This window comes from Heptranchias perlo, chromosome 14 (genome assembly GCF_035084215.1).
Source record: "Heptranchias perlo isolate sHepPer1 chromosome 14, sHepPer1.hap1, whole genome shotgun sequence".
NCBI classification, from domain to species: domain Eukaryota; kingdom Metazoa; phylum Chordata; class Chondrichthyes; order Hexanchiformes; family Hexanchidae; genus Heptranchias; species Heptranchias perlo.
Window position 1 is genome coordinate 53,102,531 of NC_090338.1, and position 26,390 is coordinate 53,128,920.

Consider the following 26,390-nt stretch of genomic DNA (forward strand, 5'->3'; position numbering starts at 1 on the left):
ACAGCTGGAAAGGAATACAAAACGTTCCAACACAATGGGAGTGAGGTGTGTATTGATTACCAAGTTAAAGTTAATGAATTGTTTATTGCTTAGTCTTTAGAGAAAATAACTTCCATTAGTAACCACCTTTTACCTAGAAATGCCCTTTTAAACTTGAGAATAGACTTTGCTTTAAAAACCCAACATTAAAAGTAACTCTTTTTCCAAATTCTTTTTGTAAAAAAATGGTCAAAAACAAATGCCTAAACATGAGACACAGACACACGGGGCTCGATTTTCACACCTGTGATAGGGTGTGTTCGTGGCGGGGGGGCTGCGAAAATCCGGGATTCCTGGGGCGGGTCTGGAGCCCGGCTCCAACCCGCCCACTTCCGGGTTCCCCAGTGACGCACTGACATGTGCGCGCAGCCCCCGCATGTGGGACTCCCACCGGCAATTAAAGCCGGCGGGGTGCCAATTAAAGTACTTGAACAGGTACTTCAGGTCGTTTATAGACCTGATATTTTAGGAGGGCTGGGATTTTGAAATGAACTGATTCCCATACTAGGGGAAACACTCCCAGTTCAAATGGACGTGTTGCAGTCATCAGCCTGTGGCAGCTGCAAAGGTCCATTTGACAGGTGGGGGGGGGGTGGGGGGGGCGGGGAAAGAGACCCACACTCATTGCAGGAGGCCACTCTGACAATTTGGACAAAGTTTGGCCTCCACCACCCTCCCCCAAACAATAAAATTCACAAACTTGCACACTTACCCCGGTGTCCAGACACATTTACCTACCTTGCGGACCCCCTCAAATGTACATCTTGCGGATGGGGGCCGCCGTAGCTGCAGTCATGACCTCCTCGGAGCATCACCAGCCTCGCCGGCCACCTCTGACACGTGGAGCTCCACAACACAGTGCTGTGACACGTACACCTGCACAGCAGGAGGGAGGGCAACCGCAGAGAGAGATGCGTCGCAGAGGGCACTACACTCGCCACAGGGTCTACAGACCGAGGCTCAGCTTCCTGGACCTCTCTGAGCAGCAGTGCACACGGAGGCTCAGAGTCACTCGACATGTAGTCGTGGACATCTGCAGCCTCCTTCATGCCGAGCTGCTCCCAGCTGGCCCGAGCACCATCTTCTGTCAAAGTCACCACTGCCCTCAACAACTTCTCCTCCGCATCCTTCCAGGGTGCCACCGGGGACATCGCCGATGTCTCTCAGTCGTCGGCACAAAAGAGCCCTGCAAATACACCTACACCCACTCTGCAGTGACACAATGGGTGGCATCAGGTGTGGGTCTTCATAGTGATCCTCAGGAAAGGGCATTATTGCACAAACCAGACAAGATTCGCAAAGACGTGGCAGTAGTGGTGCCAATATAATATGTTATGTGAGTTGATCAGAAATTAAATATAGGTAAACACCATGACAAACCCTCAAACACCCTTGTGCATCCCCTTCATGCTCACGACACGTTTGCCTTACGCTTCCTACTGCACATATGTGATGCATGCCCCGTGGCTGCAGCACAGGTAGTGGAAGGTTGAGTGAGGCTGGCTGCGAAAGAGATGCATGAGAGGGTGAGTATGAGATAGAGCCATGAGATTGTATGAGGATTGGGTTGAGTGGTAGTGGCGGGATGAGTACTGGCGAGGTGAGTAAGTGCAGGTAAGATGAGGATGAGCTTTGAGTGGGTATGAGGGGTGATGTGATAGAGTAGTCTTGGCAGTGCAGAAGGAGATGTGGGGTGGGGGCGGTGATGTGGCAGACGGAGTGTAGGGGAATGAGTAAGTGTACTCACTTCGGCTGACCTACTTAGGCGATTGAAGCGCCTCCTGCACTGCATGCAGGTGCGCGATATGTTGGTGGTGCTGGTGACCTCCTCTGCCACCTCGAGCCAAGCCGCTTCCTCCCACCCGCCGGGGGGGAACGATCTCTGTCCTCCCCCTCCTCCTCACCCCATCCAATGATACCTGGAGTGAGGCATCATTGAACCTGGGAGCAGCCTTCCCCCTGGGCTGCTCCATGCTGTAATTTTTCCTATTTTCTGCAGCGTCAGTCAGTGGAGGACTGCCCCTTTAAATAGGGCTCCTCCAGCTGACAGACCTTGCTGCGCATGCGCAGTTCGCCTGCTGCGCAGCTTACCAGCGGGAAACCCGGAAGCACAGGTAAGTGGCTCTAATTAGCCTGCAATTCCGTGCGGAGCACGCTGATTTCACCGGGCACGTTACCCACGCGCCCAGTCGACCCCCCGCCCTGCTAATATCGAGCCCACAGAGTGGAGCCCGTAGAGATGGTTGCATTCAGCTTTCTATTCTTTTAGTCAGTGACAGGAATCATGAAGGCTGGGATATTCCATTCAGTTGATGTGTAGTGAGAGGCTTTCCAAAGGATTAACAACTGTGATAATTACTGAGTTTATCTGGTGACAATCAATCAACACTGGGTTACTGGAAAATACTGTAATATAAATCAACATAATATAATTTACTTGGCATGCACACCAGCATTGTCCTCTGCAATAACTTAAAATCATTGGCTGTTGGGTTTATGGTTAGTGAAGTTGGAGGAGCTTTGTTCCCCAGTCTCCACATATTCCCTCAAAGGAAACCTTACTGTGTAAATGTATGCCTCAAAAGCACTGTTATCAAAATGTACAATTACTTCTTAACATATATATGTGAATGGAATCCTTTTAAAATACAATAGTACAAAAAATCTACCAAAACTCACTTTTACATTGCATCAATATAAACCATACAAACCTTGGCCCAATATTTATGGAAGGAAAACATGTGTGAGAGATAGAGATAGAGAGTGGTAGGTTCCATGCCATCTTCTAGGAGGTATTGAGAAAATAAAGCTTAAAAATCCCTAACTTGTGTGAAACATGTATAAGTTTGTCATTTTCAACTCATGGAGCCCCACCATTTCAGATCTCCCGATGACCTGGGAGCCACTTCACTGATATTAGCAGACCTCACTTAAAGCAGCACCAGCAAACAGCTTCATGGTGATTCCAGAATCAGCCTGCAGGTCTATCATTCACTCAATTAACCATCATTCTTTGGAAAAGTTATACAGGACAGCTCTTCAAAAAAGTTAATGTAATGTTATATCATCTTACTAAAAATTCACTGCAGCATTAAGATGGAATAAAACCTTGGATGTGCTGATGAAATGTGATTTTACAAGCTGGATCTGTACTGGTAAGTAAACTATTGACATTTAGCGCTGTCCAAATGTGGTTAATTCTATTTTAAGGCTCTACAGTTGAACTATAAAACTCCTAGTCTAGTCTTTATACTGGGTAGAATATAAAGCAAAAGCTTTGATTGGATTTTTTTTCAGGCTTCAGATGCACAGACCTCCAGAAGCATGCTTATCATTATCTGACCAAATGAAGGATGGTATTTTGTACAATTTGATAAAAGCTGGTCATTGTTTACATCTAACAGCAACCTAGCTGAAGGCAGGTAGAAGATAAACAATGGAGGGTGGTATTTTATGTGTTGTCAAGGTTATGAGATGTAAATAAAGGGCATTCTATTTTCATAAACCACTGTTTCTCGTGTATTAAATGCATCATGTAGAATTTTTTTTTAAAAATACATTTACAGGGCATATCTTTTGTTTGATACATACTTAAATAGTTTCAAATTATGATCCCTGGCAGATATTAGGCAATAATATAGCTACCATTTGTTTATCAATTTCTTTCCTTACATGCTTTCCCCTCAATGTGATGTCCTTCAGTTCAGATAGCAGAGTATCCCGCCCAAAAACCTCTCCATGACTGCCCTGATAAGCTGATAGGTATTTTTTTCTTGCTCTACTTTAAGAATCCTCCTCATCGGTTAACCTCCCTCCAGGCAGAAAGCTTTGCTTCTGTGAGGCACTCTAATAACAGACTGATCATGAGCTTACAAAACTTGTCACAACTGTGGCAAGTGGATTTGAATGGCACGCAGAACCAGACATATTACATTTAATGTCAAAGCTTCGTTTAACCTGAATCCACAGTTCACTTAGGGAGAGGGAGAAAAGGAGGAAGAAAGCAGAGAATACTGGAGCAGGCTGTAGCTGGAGGCTTGGTTCAGAAATTTAAATAAAAAAATATGCAATTATGAGGGTGTATTTTGAATTCCTGAAGAAGTGATGTACTGTAGTCCTGATATTTTGTAACATATACTGGATGTAGAATTTTCCAGCAATTAACTGAGGGCTATTGCTTGATAAGTCTGCAGTAATTATAGTTAATCCTTTTGTGTGAACGCCCTTAGACAGCTGTTGTCAGCACAAAACCTGACTAAAAACTGAGTAAAACCCCCATGTACAACCAAGGCAGTATAAATAAATACAAAATACCTGGGAGGAATTTCAATGTCGTAATTCAATTGTCGGATTCAGAGAAAGGTTACCATCCGTTTTTGTTAATTCACATTGTCAGGTCAATATATTTGAGCACTTTTGTCATATTTTGCACATTTTTATTGAAAATTTATATATTAAAAAATGGATGTGGTTTCTTAATAAACCCAATCCCACCTATTGGGGGTAATTTTAACCCCCAAGAATGAGTGGGTTGAGGTGGGTGGGTGTTGAAAATGGTTGTTTTTTTGGGTCGCAACAAAAAATTTTCGGACTTTGAATTCCCAGTGGGAAGCCTGTACTTTTACTGCCCATGTTAAACCCGGAAGTGAAGCTGGGTTGCAGTCACGACCCAAAAGACAACTATTTTCAGCTCCCACCCGCCCTCAACCCACCCGTTCTTGGGGGTTAAAATCACCCCCATTGTTTTGTTGTATTGTCTTTCACAGGTCCAAGCAAATGCTTTGTGCTAGTCATCTAAATATAAAGTTTAACTCTCACTGTGCAACATAAATAACTGTTTTGAATACATTAAGAGTTTTAACACATATGGAATAGTTAAAGTAAACATGGCCTTAAGGCTCATTTCTGATTTAGGATACACAAAAGTTAAACCTATCTTTCACTTTTAGATGATTGGTTTATTTTAAGCAGTTATTGCTTTTATTTCAGATTTGTGGTTTTTCTTTTTACCTCAGGGTCTTGTTTCTGCTGGGTATCATTTTAGTGTACCTTTTCTGTTCCAATAGCTTTCTCCCTGCTTCCTCAATGTCAAATTTTCTATTGCACTTCTAGTTAAAGGTGAGCAACCATTTCAAAACGTGTTGTAGGACTTAGCAGACAGAAAAGAGCAAGAATTCTACTCCAGCTTACCATCTAAAGTAACAATTCACCAAATCTCTCAATAAACTGCATATAATTCAGCAAACCTCTCAATAAACTTCCCATGGCATTCAATGGCATTACCATCGCCGAATCCCCCCACCATCAACATCCTGAGGGTCACCATTGACCAGAAACTCAACTGGGCCAGCCACATAAATGCCGTAGCTACTGAAGCAGGTCAGAGGCTGGTATTCTGCGGCGACTAGCTCACGTCCCAACTCCCCAGAGCCTCTCCATCATCTACAAGTCACAAGTTAGGAATGTGATGGAATACTCTTCACTTGCCTGGATGGGTGCAGCTGGAACAACAGTCAAGAAGCTCGACACCATCCAGCAGTCCGCTTGATCTGTATCCCATCCACCACCTCAAACATCCACTCCATCCACCATCGATGCACCGTGGCTGCAATATGTATTATCCACAGTATGCACTGTAGCAACTCGCCAAGGCCTCTTCAACAGACCTCACAAACGCGCAACCTAGGACAAGGGCAGCAGATGCATTTTTTTTTATTCGTTCACGGGATGTGGGCGTCGCTGGCAAGGCCGGCATTTATTGCCCATCCCTAATTGCCCTTGAGAAGGTGGTGGAACACCACACCTCCAAGTTACACACCATCCCAACGTGGACATATACCACCGTTCCTTCAGAGTCGCAGGGTCAAAATCCTGGAACTCCCTACCTAACAGCACTGTGGGAGAAGCTTCACCACATGGACTGCAGCGGGTCAAGGCGGCGGCTCACACCCCCTCCTCAAGGTCAACGAATACTGGCCTTGCTAGCGACGCCCATAACCAGGGAATGAATAATAAAATAATGAAATGGCATTATACTGTATATTAGTGCAAGTAGTAACAGTCATGTGACAATTTTTAAATTTGTAATCATTAAATAACAAACTGCTTTTTAATCTTTCCATAGCCCCCCACCGCCCCCCCCCAACTTATGACGACTCATTCTGTTTTTCTTCACCTTCTCTCACAGTTCCCCACTCCAAGCAATAATCTCCAGCCAACTTTCCTCTAGGCCTCTGGTCATGCCAAAGGTGTCTGGTCTCCACCCATTACCTCCCCTTAATGGGAAGGCTTAGATGAGGAACACACTGTCTAAGGAACTGCGGGTGTGAATTACACCCAGCCAATCTGTGGTACAGCATATTGAAAGAGCTACACACTGCCCCAAGACATTAATTTAAAGTCAGACAATTGGCACATTTATTTGTGCATGGTGATTGATTTTTGCAGGAGAAGTAAATGTTACTTTTGGTAATTATTTATAAATTATATTGCAGCTCTGAGAGGAATGGTGAGCAAACTTGCTGTGTTTTTTTTTGGGGGGGGGGGCGGGAATTGCAAAATGTTATTTTATTCAAAATTGATGATCTATGAATTCCGTGGTACACTGCAAAACAAGCCTTTTTAAAATACAGCATTTTGGATGCAGGGACCTTGACAGCCACAGGTACGGCAAGCACTTTATATACATAAAACACACAGATAAAATGCATTATCAAATTTGTTAACTTTCTAAAAGATTCACCCAGGTCGAGTCAACTACACATGAATTATGTTTACAGCATCAGGACCCCCTATAAATTACAACCGATATCATTTTATTGGGCCCATTTCAATTCTTTTTTGAATACTTTTGTCGAAACAGGAAGTGCTAATATTATTTGGGGTCTGACCACCCAGGCAATGAGGGAGCTGGATTAACAGGATTGGCGCTATATCTTCTTTGGGTTTATTACTGTGTCTTTAGCAACGATACTTCAACACAGTCCACCTGAGTAACCCCACCATGGTGCTCCCCCTAGCATATTTATCAGCAACACGAGGATATTACCAGTAATCAGTTTGATTTTTCTTTAATTTAAAAAATGACAGAATATGATAACATTTATTGGGAGTGTATGTGACTTTTAAAATGTTCATTAAGCTATCAAAAATAATTTCCTGTGATTGAAAAATCTCAGTTAGCTCAGAATTTTGATTTAACAGATTAAGTTGCAAGATGCTGAAAAAAATTACATTTTTATTTTTGGTGCTTCTTTTCCTGCTACTCAAGTCTCTCGCCTTTCGTAAATTTTCTGCTTGGTTGTCATGAGATCATGGGCATGATTTTTACTTGCAGCCAGTAACACAGCGGGTGGGTAGGTTCTCACATGGAAAACCAGGAAGTCAAGTGAGTGCGTCAGAATCTGCGATCGCAATTCAATTGAAGGCAATTGTTTCCGGGTTTCCTATGTGACAGCCAGCCAGATTGACAGGCTGGCTGCCTGCCGGTGGAGGGGTTGGGGGGGCAAAAGCAGCCAGGGAACGAATGCCACTTAAGTCCGAGATCACTGGGGGGGGGGGGGGGGGGCGGCGGTGGTGGTCAGAGCCATTCCGAGTTGGGGGAGGGGGGTGACTCAGCAATGATGGGGGTGGGGTGGGGGGGGGGGGCGGAGAAAGAGAGGGGGTATCAGAGCCATTCCGAGTTGGGGGAGGGGTTTGGTGAATCTTGGTTTGAATCCTAACCAGTTTATAGTTGGGGGTGAATGAGAATTTGTGATCCTATTCCAGAATTTCTGCTCAGTGGTGGGGAGAAGGTATGTTGTCCTATCCTGGAATTTCTGCTATGTGTTTGTGGTCCTGTGCTGTGGGGATGCATTTAGGCTTATGGTCATTTTTTTTTGGGGGGGGGGGGGGGGGCGGGTTGTTGTTCTCAGATATATACTTATTGGTTGCCAACTTTTGCTCGGTGGGTGGGGTTTGATTTGTGTTTTTTTTTTTGCTCAGTTGAGTGAGGGCCAAGTTTATAATTCTGCCGGGGGGATGTAGAAAGTGATACAATTGCGGTGCTGCGGGGAGAGATTTCTTTTCATTGGTTGCAGTTTTTGCTGGTTGATTTCCCATGGCATTGCACATGGGGAGGCAACACCACAGCAACTTTTCAGGTCAACCAAGGGAGATAATTGAACCAAGGCGGGAGGGGAGGGGCGAGAGGAAGGGAGAGGGTGAGAACAGTGAAGGCAGACTGAGTGAGGGGGATAGGAAGGGTAGGGAAGGGAGAAGCAACAAGGGGGAGGAATGCAGAGGGGAGAGAGGGTGTGAAGAGCTGGCTCCAGATTCAGACCAGGAATAAGGAACATATAACAGGGTGAGCAGGAGAGAAGCGATTTGATGATCAGTGCAATATAAGTAACATTCATATTTTGAACTTCTTAGCAGCACCAGCAGTAGCATAAGAATTAAAAGATGAAAAGCATAATGGATGTCCCTGGCAGTTATTTTCTGCTGCATATGGGAAATGTGGTGAATTCAATCAAAGGGCCTGTCAACCACTGCTGAGGGAAGACTCAGCTGAGGGCAAAGAGGGTCCTTTAGGAACTCTGGTGTAGAAAGTAGATCTATTAGAGCAGATATGACAGAGAAGGAGAAAATTAGAAAAAGGGATGATGAAGTATTTACTGGAAGTGGGGTGGGAAGAAGCACAATCAAAATAGTTATAGAGTCATAGAGTTATACAGCACGGATAGAGGCCCTTCGGCCCATCGTGTCCGCGCCGGCCATCAGCCCGGTCTACTCTAATCCCATATTCCAGCATTTGGTCCGTAGCCTTGTATGTTATGGCATTTCAAGTGCTCATCCAAATGCTTCTTGAATGTTGTGAGGGTTCCTGCCTCCACAACCCTTTCAGACAGTGAGTTCCAGACTCCAACCACCCTCTGGGTGAAAAAGTTCTTTCTCAAATCCCCTCTAAACCTCCCGCCTTTTACCTTGAATCTATGTCCCCTTGTTATAGAACCCTCAACGAAGGGAAAAAGCTCCTTAGTATCCATCCTATCTGTGCCCCTCATAATTTTGTACACCTCAATCATGTCCCCCCTCAGCCTCCTCTGCTCCAAGGAAAACAAACCCAATCTTCCCAGTCTCTCTTCATAGCTGAAGCGCTCCAGCCCTGGTAACATCCTGGTGAATCTCCTCTGCACCCTCTCCAAAGCGATCACATCCTTCCTGTAGTGTGGCGACCAGAACTGCACACAGTACTCCAGCTGTGGCCTAACCAGTGTTTTATACAGCTCCATCATAACCTCCTTGCTCTTATATTCTATGCCTCGGCTAATAAAGGCAAGTATCCCATATGCCTTCTTTACCACCTTATCTACCTGTTCCGCCGCCTTCAGGGATCTGTGAACTTGCACACCAAGATCCCCCTGACCCTCTGTCTTGCCTAGGGTCCTCCCATTCATTGTGTATTCCCTTGCCTTGTTAGTCCCTCCAAAGTGCATCACCTCACACTTTTCCGGGTTAAATTCCATTTGCCACTGTTCCGCCCATCTGACCAACCCATCTATATCGTCCTGCAGACTGAGGCTATCCTCCTCGCTATTTACCACCCTACCAATCTTTGTATCATCAGCGAACTTACTGATCATACCTTTTACATTCATATCCAAGTCATTAATGTAGACCACAAACAGCAAGGGACCCAGCACCGATCCCTGTGGTACCCCACTGGCCACAAGCTTCCAGTCACAAAAACAACCTTCGACCATCACCCTCTGCCTTCTGCCACTAAGCCAGTTTTGTATCCAAAGTGCCAAGGCACCCTGGATTCCATGGGCTCGTACCTTCTTGACCAGTCTCCTGTGGGGGACTTTATCGAAGGCCTTACTGAAATCCATGTATACCACATCCACTGCGTTACCCTCATCCACACGCCTAGTCACCCCCTCAAAAAATTCAATCAAATTAGTCAGACATGATCTTCCCTTGACAAAGCCATGTTGACTATCCCTGATTAATCCTTGCTTCTCCAAGTGGAGACTAATTTTGTCCTTCAGAATTTTTTCCAATAATTTTCCTACCACTGATGGGAGTCCGAGCTTGTAATAAATATCTATGGAAAGCCAATTGCCAAAGATGGAGCGAAAAAGCCAGAAAAAGGGAAGAGATGGAACATACAAAGGTAAAGAATGGATGATAATTGGAAACATACTTGGATTGCTATGATTTATATTAGCAAAATAGCCACGTTCTTATAAAATTTTATGTTCCTTTCAAGTAACTTGACCGCAGAATATTCCGATATTTCAGATTTTGTCATCATTCTTAACAATATAAACTTGTGCAGATACTCAAGATTGATTCAGGATGTTAACAACTGATTATTTTCTGAATCTTTAATTTAATTGAGGGATGGCTGAAAGATTGACTAAAGAACTCTCAGCCAAATGTTTGCCTGAGAGAACTGAGACCAGCTGCAATGCCTGAGCTTTTATTGAGATGTGCCAATCACAGGTTTAAAGGGCCAAATCAGCTTCGGCTGCACCTCGCCTCCGTTTCAATGGTGAGATTCAGAAGCCATAGGAAACCCATGCAGGTGAAGTAAAATTCGTTGCAGGTTCAGAATCAACAAAAAATTACCTACCTCAAGTATTTCAACTAGGTAAATTGAACGATCCTTTAACGATCCGCCCACCGGCATTAATCGGGGACGTGACTTCCGGGTTTTGGCTGCGAACATGCCCAAGTTAAACCCAGAAGTGGGTGCTTTGGAGCCGGGTTGAAGTCGCACTTCAAAAACATATTATTTTAACCTCCCACCTGCCCCCAACCCACCCGTTCTTTGGGGTTATAATCTAACCCCCATATGTTTGTGGTGCACTTGTTATTGTTATTCTAGAGGATGACAACTACAATTCCCACCATGCAACTCACATACACACAATTTTCAAGATCAGCTGAAAAGATCCAGTTGAAATTTCCAATTTTGGGGCTGAAGCAAAACTCAAGCCGAGAAAAAGGAATTTCATGTACATTTCTTGCTACATTGTGCAGATAAGTTTAGTGACTTCCTCTCCCTCAAAATTCACATTTTTATGTTAATATTAAGTGCTATTTCAGTTCTATATACTGAGTGAGCAAAGAAAATGGCAAGCAGAAGCAGTTTTAAAAAAAGATAGTTTAAGTGATTTGGCTCAATCTGTGGTAATTCCTAATTTCAGTAATTCAAATTGGTGGTTTTGTGGTGCTTACATATCGCTGACTGGCAGCCTTTCTAACCTGTCCAATGAATGGGAGTAGTTTTTGATTGCTTCGCATTTAGCCATTGGGATATTTCAGCCAATCATGAAGTTTTGTCCCATGGACACTTTTGAGGTACAACACCCAACAGATACAATATATACTTATGACTTTTCTATAAATAAATAACTTCAGTTTTAGTCCGTGATTAAAAAGAAAATAAACACACCAATTCTCATATCTTGCAGTACACTTTTATTTTGGTAGAAAGGAAAAATTTACAATGTTCAATTTTATTGAACTTACCCAAAATATGTATTTGCATTTTAAGCACAACATTAATCAAAGATCAAACTTAGGTATCTTTCGTACAACTCATGAAAATGTTGATTAGATTTCTCTAATCGAGCTTCAGATCATTTTTTAAAAAATTAACACAGGGGAATTGAATTTCACAGTCTTCCATTTCAGAGCCAATACTAGACCCATTTTTTGATTTTAAATTAAGCCACGAGATTAGGAAAAGGATATCTTAACTTTTAATTGGAGAGTAAAACAGTAGGGATTATGTAAAAAAAGGCTTGTGTAACTTGCAGCATTGCAGAACTATTAATTTACAATTAACAAAACTAGTCTGTAACCACTGAATTTTACTACCTGGTGGGACCAGTGAACCTGGAACTGGATTTCTTGTGGCATACCCAATCAAAGTGAGGTGAACTTAACCCCAGAAACAGGATTTTTAACAACTTTAGCAACTAATTTAGAAAAATAATGGAGGTAAGCCATTTTACCAAGGTCACAGGATATTTAAGGCATCAAAGAGCCAGCATATAAATTTAGTGAATAAAAATTATTATATAGGTCAATCACACCTAGCGAACAATTCAATTTTGGACAATTTAACCGTAGTCACTGAATGCCAGAAGAATGGGTGCTTCTGTGCACCTTTTATTACACTAAAGATATGTGTAACCATGCATTTGCAAGGGACCAGCCGTGCAATTAGTTCAGAGAACCAGCAATTCTACATCATTTGTAACTTTTATAAATGGTACCCTGTTGACTCTCAGTCTAGACAAAAAGATATTTATGACTCCCAGTTATATAAACATGGTCTACTGTGCGCAGAGTTCTCTGAAAGCATAGTCTTGGTGATCCAGTGATTCAAGTAAAATTTGGGAACCGTACAAAAATATTGGAAGCACTAAAGGTTTCTACCTCAGTCACATTGATACTTGGCGAAGTGCGATCCTTTTTAATACAATTAACCCACTTAGTTTTCCAGGAGGCAAATGCCTTCATCTTTAAGGATCTCTACATAACATAAATGGTTCAAATCACTTAAACTGGCCACAAAAAACAAACACACAGTAAAAAGAAATTTTAAAAACCCTGAGCATTTTGGGATTTTACTCCCCCATATTTTACTTCACATTAATGTTCCAGCATAAGAGAGATTATCTTGAGATCTATATCTGAAAATTACAAAATGAACTCCTCAAATGATATGGGTGCTAAAATATGGAGTGGTTACTAGGAGACAAAATGTACACCCAGAATATAACAACACATATTTGGGTTCTCCCCAAGTCTTACGCTGGTGGCCAGCATCATGCCTGCTGGTTCAATCTGAACCACTAATCTGTCCCAATTTATTTGCTAATTTTCTCCCCATCGCTCCTGAAAGAACTGACATGCTCAAGTGGCCATTTCACACATTCGAGCCTACAAAGTGCTCGTAGGGTATTCAACCATGGGGGCGGGCATGCTCCGGCATAGCTTAGGACTAAACTGGACAGTACCTTTTCACCCTAAGCTATCAGGGTAGCACTTCCTATTTTAAATAAGCACTCAGGTCTTTACCTTTTGATGCTCAATGCTGAATTACTGCACATTTCTAATAATCCAAACCTTGGCTTCAGATTCCAGTCACCTGAATTTTGTTGAAGCCAAAGCAGAAACCCAGAATTAAGGCGAAAATCTGAATCCTAAACTTCAGAAACTGCACAGCCACAGGACCCATATCTCCAGAACGTCTTCTGTCACTTCAGGTAAGCACTGTACAAAATGAAGAAACCTCATGCTTGATTATTCTCTCTGAAATTCAAACCAATAACCAGGAGTGAATGGGTGCAACAGCTACAAGGTAGTCATTCCTACCTCCTTTCAGACCGATATTTTCTCAAGGAGAACCCAGATATTATTGTAAAATGAAAATGCAGAATCATCCGGTAAATGTGCAAAATAAGATACATTTCATTACCTGTGCAAAGGGAAAAAAACTCTGTTCTGTCTAGGGAAGTTTTCAAGATTAGTCTTCAAAAACTATCCTGGAAAACAAACCAAAGCAAAAAGTTAGTTTAAAAAAAATGCACAAACCTTAGGGCTTTTAATTTGCCCTCATTTATATCTTCCTCCATCCCCAGAAGTTCGTACTGGTGTACGGAAAGCCAGTGACCATGAAACCAAACAGCTCTAATAGGTCTGGACAATGAGGCAGCATATTCAATCGTGGGAGGCATCACAATTGAGCCTGAACCTGTCCTTATCAGATGTCCACAAGCATGCACTTACAGTAGCGATTGCAATCAGGAGCAGGAATCCTGGCTTATTTATTCTAGGGCCAACTATAGTGCCCCATCTGGTGAAGATTCCCTAAGTTAGCACAGACCAGAGATTGAATTTGAAACCTTCTAGCTGCCTTATCTTAGTGCCAGAATTGTAGATCCACAAAGAAATATCTCTACTATTCTATCACTGGGATAAGGAATCTGAATTTAGCAGTGTGAATACAGGGAGCCAACTCACAGATGCCAGGCTCATGGAATCGGAACTAAATGAATGCCAATATAAAAGTGGCAAGTGTGATAAGAGTCCTATCTCCCACACGACTCTCACCCAATGGAGCTGTGCACTTGCACGCTTTGCACTACACTGCAGTTATACTGCACTCTATGCAAAGCCCAAGTATTGTAAGATTGCTTCATGGATCTGGTCCATCACTTCATGCCTAAAGTGCAGTTGCATTCAGATCACAGACTTGACTTTGGAATTATATTACCTGTTTTGCATTGATGTGTACACAAAGCCATTTTGCATCAATGCTAAAACAGCAGTGTAAACTGGCCTGCATTAGGAGGGACTTGTGTAGTTTTTTAAAAAGTTAACAAGAACAAAGTGAACAAATTCTATTGGCAGGGTTTTCTTGGTTAGCAATTCTCATGCGCAGCCACACTGAGAAAGTTCAGATTCCTCATACATATAACTAGTAATTGGGAGGTAGCAGCTCTGCCAAGACACAGAACGAATGATGGAGATATATCCAGCATTGCTTCGACACTACCAGATAGCTTGCATGCAACTGACATTTTAGTAGCCACAAATTAAGCAACAATTAAGTTCCTATTATATTTAATCTTCCAAAAGTTATGCTAGAATGTAATAGTCGGCTTTTTGCAACACCAAAAAGGGGAAAAGTCTAAGAGTCACTTCTAATATTTAGCAGCTCTTGTTCCTGCCCCAACATAAGCAAAGATTTTTATATGAGAATGTATGAGACAGAACAAAACTGCAATTGTAATATTGGACAAAACACATGACTGAGTAATTACCATAGTTTTCAGTGTACAAAGATCTGATTTCATTGTAAAACAAGAGAAAAGGTATAAATTCAGCTGCATAAATCCTTTAGAACAAATGGAAGCTCTGAATGTAAAAATTCTAAAGTAACATTTCAACTAAAGGTTTCATGGAAAATGCACTATTTAACCCTTTCAGTACTGGATTTACATTGCAGATCTTAAATTATTGACATGCTGGTACCTCATAAAAATTTAAGCGCAGAATGTTTTAAAGATGACAACAAAAGCACAGAATAGAAATTGTTTTTATTTAAAGCATTCATTGAACCCAGGAAAAAGCTTGTTGTATTATGGTGCAAAAAAGCTATTGTAGTCCTCAAAGGGTTAACTGCACAATATATTTACTCTTTTTTAGAAAAGGGAATTACCTTTTGGGTAGGTTGGTTGCTACCTTTCATTAAAAGAAAACCTTGGAAATTAAAAAAAAAACAGATCCCATCTCTTCAGTATACGTCCTCCGTCAACGGAAGTCACAATTTGTCCGGTTATAATAGAACTTTTTCTTCATTTACTCTAATTGTCCTAATTTTTTCTTCAAAGTTTGAAATGTTGCCCAAAGCATCTCAGCATCTGTTCATATTGGATCTCCAAAGTCCCAAAATTCTTTGTCTGTAATTAAGATCCATCAAATACCATTTTTCTTCAGTGCCCAGTTCCCATCACTTCCGCTATTCAACATGATGATGCAGCAATGCTGCTGTAAACAGTAGACAGCGTTCAAATTGGTTTATCCTAGATGAGCATCTTTGCCCCAGTCAAATTTATTCTTGACTGATAGTGCAACTACAGCTGAAGAAGATACTGCTGAAGGTAGAAAAGTCATTGTTATGCTGGTGCTAGGGCATTTGAAGTGTTACCTGTAACAGAAAAAGTTTTTCAATACTTATATAAAGTTCACATTTAAAATCTGCCTGCATATATTTCAATAGATCTAAGTAGAAGACAGCATGTTTTCTTACATTTATGTTAATCACATACAGTATTAATTGTTTCAAATTAGTCAAAACTGGGCTGCCTGTACCACATTAAGCCCTGCTTACCCATTACTCCATTCTCACTGTCCCCCAACACATTAAATTTAAAATCCATTTCCTCGTCTTCAAATGCCTCAATGGTCTTGCCCCATCCTATTTCTGTAATCTCTTCCAGATTTGCATCCCTCCTACACCCTTCACTTCTCTGACTCTTGCCTTTTGTGCATTCCCCATTCCCCTTGTGCTGCCATTGGCCTTCAGCTGCCTAACTCCTACTCTTTGGAACTCCCTGTTTAAATTCCTCTATCTCGCCACTTTTTTCTCCACCTTTATAAACATTTTCAAACCCCATCTCTTCGACCAGGTTTTCGGTCACCCATCTTAACTCATACCATGGCTCAATGTCTGTTGCTTTATTCCTTTTATCTATTTTCTTTCTCTTTATGGAAAGCATCTTAGAAAGTTTCCGATGTTAAAGACACTATATAAATGCAAGATACATTTTGTTGTTTCTTACTACTACACATGGAATAAACCTTTCAATATCACATTTATATGCAAACAAAAACACAGGATCAAAAAACTTCACACTGCTAGCTAGCACTTTAACACCCTTTAAAATATATTGCATTGGGAAATTGTAAAGGTGCAAACAACTGTACACCATATAAAGTAGAATATTAAACAAAATTTAGAAAACTTTCATGTACCAAAGAACAAGCACGTCAAATGAAGGCAAAAATAGAAAAGTAAAAAGATGATACGAGACCTCAGGGTGTACCTGAAGCTGGAGCAGAGAGCTCCTGTTTCTCAGGCTCTGGAGGTGGATTTGGCGCAACTTCCTCCTTCATTTCCGTAGCCATAAATTCATGAATTGCCTTCTCTATCTGTGGTTTGAATATGTGATACAGTTTCGGATCCACGACCTGAGAAATAATTCTGTCCACACCCGATTCCAACATGCCTGACCTGGGGGACATAAATTCAATTTAGTGCCCTCACAGGATAAGCCTTTCTGCACCATCAATTGTTTAGACCACAGATATATTAATTTTGCATATTGCAATAAAGAGACAACAAGGATAATTATATGTATCTAAATAAAATGTATAACATTGCCACCTCATTCTAAAAGTGGAAATGAGACCAACAGTTACAAAAATGTTCCTGTGACTAGTGTTATAGAGAAACCGTAAAAATAATTTTAGCAAAAGGGTCATTGAGCAGACAGTACAAACAGACATTATTGTAAACTAAAAGCACTCAATTTTCTAACTATTCATTACAAGGATAAATTGTGCTTAGTTGTCACTACTGCAAAAGATCTGATAGCATCAAAGGCACTATATAAATGCAAGTTGTTACTGTTAGATGTGAATCTTACATCAGAAATGAAACTTTGAGTATTTGCACAGCAGTGATTAGGGCTTGAATTAGTAATTGAGATAGTTTCCACTTTTCCTCCCATATTGAATGTTGTATCAAAAACAGAAAAATCACTACTTCTACAGACAGAAAATGTGTGCCCCTCAATATTAGGATCAGATGAGAAAATCATTTTCAGTTTAGCAAACAAACTTTTTTTTTAAAAAGGTGTTTAATTAGATGATTAATTATTCAAGTAAAGAAAGATTATAAAATGTGCTAAAGAGAACGATTACAAAATGCACAAATGGTTCCTTACAGATATGTAACAGAAAGATGATGCTCATTAAGTTCAATGAAAATGCTGAGCTTGTTATTAAGGTTAGAACACTTTTAACATATCATGTACCATTTTTTCAGCAGCCTGATGCTAATTATCTTAATAAAAGCGCAAGTTCAAATATACGAACAGAGAAATTGAAATATAGACAACATAACAAATACACAAATTTTAGAGGAGAGAAATATTACATTTGAGATTTTTATGTGATGTTTGAGATTTTTGACTTTTTTGGAAGGGGTGAAGAATCAATTATTTTTCAAAAACAATGACAAAACTAAGAGTTACATATTAATAATGAATACCAAACTGTTACATCAAAGTTATTTCCTTGGTACTCAATGCAAAGTACTACCCTCCTTTGTTTTAGTTAGCCAAGACAGTTGTTGTTGAGCCCTTCAGAGAAATTTAACAATAAATGGCATTCTCAGAGCCTGCTTGAAACCCATGTTGAGTCTAATTTTTGGGAAATAGATGGACAGTTAATATTAGTGATGGGTCTATCAGTGAGTGGTTCAACAATATCAGCAATTATCAGCATTCTTTACAACTCAGATACTGATCCAGAGCCACCAGCCACTTGAAAATTCAGTACCCAGTATGATGACTCACAGGAGCCATCTTGAATTTTGCATTTAGAGCATGTTTGTACTTGTACTTTATAATTATAAAATCTCATGGAACCATTTAATTGGCTTGCTGCAATTTTTTCTGCATTAACACAATTATAAAGTTCAGGCTAGTTTGACATCATTATGCCCCACTCTAAAATTTCTCCCTACCATCTCCTGAAGCCACCAATTCATCTTGTGGTTGCATGGTGCCATGTGCACATGCAACCCTCCAAAATCTCACCCAACTGGATGTGAATCTAGACAGTAACTGCTGCTAGGCAATTTGATTGAATGGAGAGCACAGCCATGCAGTAGAAATTGAATCTCCTCACTCAACATTCTTTCTAGCAGAGGTCACTGGATAACCCAGTAGGCTAGAGGGACCACTGGCTTGGCTGAGATCAGTCGATCTACTAGAGAGCAAGAATCAAAACTGTGACCTTTCATCTCTGTATGGCTCAGTACCACACCACAAAATGCATTTACCTACAGGATAATCACAACAACTGACATCCATCCATGTGTTAAAGACAAGAACTGATTCAATTCAAATGATTCAATTCAGTGCTTCTACATTTTACAGCACTGCTAGCCTTCTAGTTAATAGTAACATTTCTATGTACATTTTTACTGCATTTAGTTGTAAAACTGATTTTAAAAAAAATTTTACTCTGCGAGTTTAAAAGAGAAAATTTCTATGGAGGTTAGATTATAAACAATCTGGAAGCTATTAGCTGAAACGGCTTATTTACAGCCTTACTAAGACTCACAACCAAGCAGTAAACAACAGTAACACAGAGGGTGGCAATCTTAGACATCAGTAACATAGGTAATACTAAAATGTATACATATTTATGGTTTTCAGTTATAGAAGTTCTAGTTTTGTATACTCTAGCAATAATAAAAAGGTTTAAAATTTTAACCTATTTACCAGAGGAAATTGCTTCTCCGCATCTAACCTATCAAATCCTTTTAACATTTTAAATACCTCAATCAGATCACCACTCAATCTTCTATATTCAAGGGAATACAAGCCACATTTATGCAACCTGGAATACAAGCCACATTTATGCAACCTGAGCTCATAATTTAACCCTCTCAGCCCCGGTATCATTCTGATGAAGCTGCGCTGCACCCCCTCCAAGGCCAATATATCTTTCCTGAGGTGCGTTGCCCAAAATTGAACACACTATTCCAGATGGGGTCTAACCAATTTTTTTAAAAACCTAGAAATAAAAAGTTGCTATCAGTAAAATTGACCATAAAGCTGTCGGATTGTCGTAAAAACCCAACTGGTTCACTAATGTCTTTTAGGGAAGGAAACGTGCCGTCCTTATCCAATCTGGCCAATATGTGACTTCAATTGCACACCAGGCAAGTAGGGCAACTAGGGATGGGCAATAAATGCTGGCTTTGAATAAAAGAAGTCTTGCCACTTAACCTGACTAATGGCTGCTGTAGCTCAAGAAACTGTTTGCCAGTAAGAATCAGCACCTTGAATAAAGGAGAGTAAAGGAATAATACGGGCCATAAGGTCAAGAGGAAAGCTGCATTTCCAAACTTGATGAAGGTGCAGTAAGATAGCATGAAAGTAGCCAGACTAATAAAGACTAAAACCCTGGAAACTGTAAAAAGCTTTAAATAAAGTAGCGTACTCACTTACAGACCCTCTGTCGCAGCTCATTACGCAGCTGATTTTTGTTAAGGCTTGGATTCCACTCGTGATTAGCCAAGTGATTGGACACAAAATTATCAACTCTCTGTCTGAGATTCTGATAGGCTGGCTGCACAAGTTAACAGAAATGGATTAAAACAAGCCAAATAAATGTTAACAGTTTAAAAGTACATGTATAGTATCTTTTATACAATGAACACAGGATCAAAATCCCATTCATATTTACTTCATGCAAATGACATTTTCTTAGAGCAGCACATTAGTGTAGTGTGCTCAGGCTCTAACTCACTAACCCACAGATATTTGCTTCCCACTCTGAGCTAACTATCCCAGCTGGGTCACAGAGCCTTTAAAAAAGAGGAACCATCTCCCAATATAATCTGAGACAATTATGAGGTAGAAGATGCCCAAAAGCAAATCAGCTGGGCACCATCTTAGCCACAAGGGAACATGATGCATAAGAACATTGAAAAATAAAAAGGAAGGAATAGACTGTAAAGGGAATGTTCCAGGACAGCATCCTATCCCAGAAAACAAGCCAATATAAACTCACCCTAAAGTTTCCTGTTAAGGCCATCATCTCTGCAACATTTCCAAAGATGTACACAGGCTTATGTGATTACATTTTTCAAATACTCAAGGACAAATACATTGTATGGCATATACTATTGGTTAGATTTTAAAAGATACCATAAACCTTTTTTCATTTATCTTCAAGTCCTTCCCACGGTCTTACCCATTGAAGTTCATTACCCCAAACGGGTTTCGTGCCTACAGATAACAGAAATTGAAGTGCAAGGTAAAGAATATACCTAATAACTTCTGACCACCTGTACTTGAGGTGTGGAATGAGCCTTTATCTTAGTGGTAGCATTCTCGCCTCTGAGTCAGAAGGTGAAGGCTTCGATCCCAGCTCCAAACAGCCTCCGCGATGGAGACTAGAATATGGTCTCTATATACAGGGCTGACATCCAGTAGGATACTTACATCCAGATGGAATTCCCACCTGAGTCAGATGGGTTGGGTTCAGGCCCCACACCAGACATCCCCAGTGAGCAGTGAGTGGAGCATCAACTCAGAATACTGGGTTGGTGTCCAGCAGGGATACTTGTGTCCACTGGGTGCGGGTGGCTTCCCCCAACATAAAGGGTAGGTAAGAGAACAGCCTTGGTTGTAACCCACCTAGCAGAAGGTACTGCAAAGATTAAAAAAAACACAAGGCAATGGGAAACCACCTCAGCTAGTAAGTGGCTCAAGAATCTCATGCAAGACATGTTATGACCTGCCCGAGGGCAGAACACAATGGACAGACTTGGTGTACATCATCCACTTCATGGAGTGTTCCTCGTACTGTTTTAAATTGAGCTCAAGCCCTATTTAACCTGCTCAAACTCACTTAATTTCAGACTAGGTTCCTGGAATTGGTGATGGGCAGCATAGCAGAACACTAACTATTTTATAAAGATAAAATTGGATTGCTGGCAATGAATTCCAGAAAGGAGTTTTGCTCTTGTGATTTATATCTGACCACTCTATCTTCCCCGTGAATTCACTGGTCACCATCCAGTAGCTTTATAAATGTTTGACACAAGGCCAGGCAGTGAACTCAACTATAGATAAATACAGACAGAATTAGTCTACATCTGATAGATTTGCATGCTTGTGCAATGGCTCCAAAACCATTCTACTGTTATATATACACACTAGGGCTGTCACAAACAGTGATAAATAAAACACTGTGGAGGGAATGCAACACAATAAATATCCCATCTTATGCTGTTGGCTGCAACTTATTCGAGTTGACATGTCAGTCTATTGTTGAGATGCTGAATTTTTAATATTATGAAATATTATTATTTCCCATTAACCTACATCCAATCCTGACCCCAAAGAAAACTAGTATTCTGGGCACCTCAATTTAAAAGTTAGATTTCACCTGCTTCCCACCAGCTCTACTGTGTTCAGTGATTCTCCTGGATTATTTAAGAAAAAGATTTTTTAAAAACAATGTGGAAGCAAAGTAAAAGGAACAGCTGGTAGCAAATTTAAGGTAATATTTTAATCTCTAGATTCCGCTGACACTCAAACCACTTCAGCTTTGCTCCAACAGTTTATAAAGTGGTCCAAATTGTTCAGTTGAATTACTGCTTGTTACATACTATCTGCCATCTGTTACATCCTATATAAACACACACAGCACCTCCCCCCATAATCATCCTTGACACCCTTCATTTAAATCTATGGGCTGCACTTACAAAGTCAATTTACTATTTACAAAAAAAAATTACAGTATAGTTAACCCTCAGAGAAACCAATGTCATTTAAAAGTTTTCTAAAACTTTCTTCATATTTTTCTACTATGTTAAAAATATCCATATAGACCACTTCAGTTCTGTGAACGATTTTGCAGTATTCAATGAGGAAACACACTATTTGCGTTCACATTTGTTTACAGATAGAACTATTGGGCTCAATATTTAAAGTGTGTCAGACACGTACAGAGGATACTGGATGGTTGTCAGCAAATTGCAACATAGTAATACAACTCAGTAGCCTGGAGGATGATAAACCATAAGAGCAAAGCTCAAAACAGTTCATATCTGTCAGCTGAACTCCCTATTGGATTACTACATTCCAATTCACTGACAGCAGTCCAATATTATTTATATTTAAACAGTGAAGTTTAAACAAACAGCATTAAAGGCGGTCAGTTTAATGTCACAAGCTGTGTATGATTGAATATAGATTCGTTAACTTTTGTTTGCACAACTCCCTGCTCACAACACCTGCACGTGAACAGTTTTGGGGTCTCGATCCCGGCCTCAGACAATCTGCTGGGTGTCTGCAAGAGTGGCTGAGGGATGGCTCTTCCTCCAAACCGTACTTCTCTTTCCAAAGAACCCCCTCCCACTGTGAAATGTTTAACTTCGACTGAGCACTGCCAACAGCAACAATTGAGGACATGCGCGCGGAGGGGAAGGGGCAGGAGGGGGTGGGCGGGAGCGTGCCAAGGGGGTTGTGCACAAGGAGGGGCAAGTGGCCAAGGGGGACGAGAGTGGAGTGGGGGGCGAAGGGGGGATGTTTGTGTTGGGGGGGGGGGGGGGGGGGGAGCGTCCAAGGGGGACGTGCGCGGGGTGGGGCCCCAAGGGGTACATGTGCTGGGGTCCAAGGGGGACGTGAGCAGGGGGGGGTCCAAGGGGGTCGTGAGCAGGGGGGGGTCCAAGGGGGTCGTGAGCAGGGGGGGGTCCAAGGGGGTCGTGAGCAGGGGGGGGTCCAAGGGGGTCGTGAGCAGGGGGGGGTCCAAGGGGGTCGTGAGCAGGGGGGGGTCCAAGGGGGTCGTGAGCCGGGGGGGGGGTCCAAGGGGGACGTGAGCCGGGGGGGGGGGGGGGGGGGGCGCCGAGGGGGACCTGCGCGGTGGGGGGGCCCCGAGGGGGACCTGCGCGGTGGGGGGCCCCGAGGGGGACCTGCGCGGTGGGGGGCCCCGACGGGGACCTGCGCGGTGGGGGGCCCCGACGGGGACCTGCGCGGTGGGGGGCCCCGACGGGGACCTGCGCGGTGGGGGGCCCCGACGGGGACCTGCGCGGTGGGGGGCCCCGACGGGGACCTGCGCGGTGGGGGGCCCCGACGGGGACCTGCGCGGTGGGGGGCCCCGACGGGGACCTGCGCGGTGGGGGGGCCCCGACGGGGACCTGCGCGGTGGGGGGCCCCGACGGGGACCTGCGCGGTGGGGGGCCCCGACGGGGACCTGCGCGGTGGGGGGCCCCGACGGGGACCTGCGCGGTGGGGGGCCCCGACGGGGACCTGCGCGGTGGGGGGCCCCGAGGGGGACCTGCGCGGTGGGGGGCCCCGAGGGGGACCTGCGCGGTGGGGGGCCCCGAGGGGGTCCTGCGCGGTGGGGGGCCCCGAGGGGGACCTGCGCGGTGGGGGGTCCCGAGGGGGACCTGCGCGGTGGGGGGAGGGGGGTCCCGAGGGGGTCCTGCGCGGTGGGGGGAGGGGGGTCCCGAGGGGGTCCTGCGCGGTGGGGGGAGGGGGGTCCCGAGGGGGTCCTGCGCGGTGGGGGGAGGGGGGGTCCCGAGGGGGTCCTGCGCGGTGGGGGGAGGGGGGGTCCCGAGGGGGTCCTGCGCGGTGGGGGGAGGGGGGTCCCGAGGGGGTCCTGCGCGGTGGGGGGAGGGGGGGTCCCGAGGGGGTCCTGCGCGGTGGGGGGAGGGGGGTCCCGAGGGGGTCCTGCGCGGTGGGGGGAGGGGGGTCCCGAGGGGGTCCTGCGCGGTGGGGGGAGGGGGGTCCCGAGGGGGTCCTGCGCGGTGGGGGGAGGGGGGTCCCGAGGGGGTCCTGCGCGGTGGGGGGAGGGGGGTCCCGAGGGGGTCCTGCGCGGTGGGGGGAGGGGGGTCCCGAGGGGGTCCTGCGCGGTGGGGGGAGGGGGGTCCCGAGGGGGTCCTGCGCGGTGGGGGGAGGGGGGTCCCGAGGGGGTCCTGCGCGGTGGGGGGAGGGGGGTCCCGAGGGGGTCCTGCGCGGTGGGGGGAGGGGGGTCCAAGGGGGTCCTGCGCGGTGGGGGGAGGGGGGTCCAAGGGGGTCCTGCGCGGTGGGGGGAGGGGGGGTCCAAGGGGGTCCTGCGCGGTGGGGGGAGGGGGGTCCAAGGGGGTCCTGCGCGGTGGGGGGTCCAAGGGGGACCTGCGCGGTGGGGGGAGGGGGTCCAAGGGGGACGTGCGCAGTGGGTCCAAGGGGGGTGGGGTCCAAGGGGGACGTGCGCGGTGGGGGTGTCCAAGGGGTGCGTTCACGGTTTGGGGGGGGAGGGGGGATCCAAGGGGGACGGCGCGGAGAGGACGGCGGGATCCAAGGGGGACGGGTGCGGGGCCAAAGTGGTCGTGCGCAGGGTGGGGGGGCCAACGGCAACGAGTCTGTTCATTTTCTGATTGGTAGTGGCAAGGCGGTGCACCGCGAGGACAGTCATGCTGGGCTATCAATGGCTGGAGCCTGGGGGTGGGATGGTCGGAGGAAGGGGGGTCGTGTGTTGAAATCTCCAGGAATATGTCCAACCAGAGTTGGCAACCCTCGGGTGGAGGGGTTGGATTGTGGGAAGTGGTGGGGGCAGAGTTGACGGCGTGGTGGTCTGCACCACATGTGGACAGTCCCCTGCGGTGAGCAGGGTCCGGTCTGGCCCGGCCTGGTTTAAGCGGTGCCCGTGGTACCAATCTTCAGCGGTGAGTGACGGAAGCTTGAATTGCCGCGCGCCATCCATTCGGAGCGGGCGTCACTTCCGACGGTTTAAAAGCCCCGGCCTTTGACCGTTGCATCATTCCCACACACGGGGAATCACACAGCTCTCCCCCCGGGGCTGACAGCCCTGAAGACGGACTGAGGTCGGCCCGGTGCCCGTGTGGATCATTGCCACTGACTGGGCGGGCGGAAAAATACCGGAGCAAACCTCGCCCGCCCGCCCGCCCGGCCGGCCTCACTAATCCGCCGCCTCGCCCGCTCTCACCTTGGTGTCGACATCAGCCAGACAGTCTCTGCGGAATTCGTCGAACAGGCCATGACTCTTCAACTGATCCACGATCATAGCGATTAAGTTAGGGTCTCCGGGCGGCAGGTTCTTGGCCATGGCGGGCGGGTGAGGAGAAACGCAGATTTAAATTTTTTTTTAAAAAAAAGGAAAACGAAGGTTGGGGGAAGAAAACCGTTTGCGAATTGGGCTCGAATCCGCTTCAAGTGTCGTCGCTCCTTCCGCTCAGTCGCAGTAACGAGGAAGCGGCAGGTCTGCGCGGTGTGTTCTGGGAGATGCAGTTTGTTTATCGGTGAGAGACGGGCCCGCCCGCGCCCGGTAACTACAACTCCCAGGTGGCCGTGCGAACAATGGGCAGTGACCGGCTTCTCATGCGGCGCCTGCGCATTCCTCTTTGTTTTTCCCCCAGCTGCAAGTCCCAAGTTTTAAAAGTTGAATTCTTGCTTAAAATTTCATTCGGTCAATAACCTGCCGCGCCACGGTCTTGTGCACTTCAAGTGCATATCCAAGTACTTTTTAAATGCAATGAGGCTTTCTGCTTCTGCTACCCTTTCAAGCAATGAGTTTCAGTCCCCACCACTGGGTGAGAAAAAGATAACTAGCCACACTTCAGATCGCAAAACAGATTAATAGTTGCCAGGACGCCTGAGATGTGGACAAAAGTCTTTGAAATGAAAAAATATCCTTGCCAACACCCATATACTTTCAGTAACATAAGAAATAGGAGCAGGACTAGACTATGATCCCTGGAGTCTGCTCTGCCATTCAACAAGATTGCAGTTGATTTTCTACCTCAACTCCACTTTCTTGCCATATCCCTTGAGTCCCTTAGTGTCCAAAAATCTAATGATCTCAGTCTTGAATATACTCAACGGCTCAGCGTCCACAGCCCCCTGGGGTAGAGAATTCCAAAAATTCGCAACCATTTGAGTGAAGAAATTTTTCCTCGTCCTAGTCCTAGTCCTAAATGGCCGACCCCTTATCCTGAGACTGCGACCCCTAGTTCTGCACATGAACACACCGTA

At 44.5% G+C, this 26,390-nt stretch overlaps 1 protein-coding gene across 5 annotated transcripts in view; it reads right to left on the minus strand.

The window, feature by feature from the left end:
* LOC137332529 (biorientation of chromosomes in cell division protein 1-like) overlaps nt 1-25,611 on the minus strand; it is a 49,837-nt gene extending 24,226 nt beyond the window's left edge. The window contains exons 1-6 of one of the 5 annotated variants that reach the window (XR_010965689.1): nt 25,345-25,611; nt 19,850-19,974; nt 16,653-16,840; nt 15,266-15,754; nt 13,520-13,586; nt 11,536-13,353 (exon numbers count right to left, since the gene is read on the minus strand). Coding sequence is in view for 1 of the 5 variants with exons in the window: in XM_067996435.1 (XP_067852536.1) it covers nt 15,723-15,754; nt 16,653-16,840; nt 19,850-19,974; nt 25,345-25,464 (465 nt within the window). In the remaining 4 variants the exon portion in view is untranslated. Of the gene's footprint in view, nt 1-11,534; nt 13,587-15,124; nt 15,755-16,640; nt 16,841-19,849; nt 19,975-25,344 lie in introns of those variants that run through there. The other 4 variants (XR_010965690.1, XR_010965688.1, XR_010965691.1 and 1 more) reach the window with 4 other exon arrangements.
* Nucleotides 25,612-26,390: the final 779 nt, after the last annotated feature.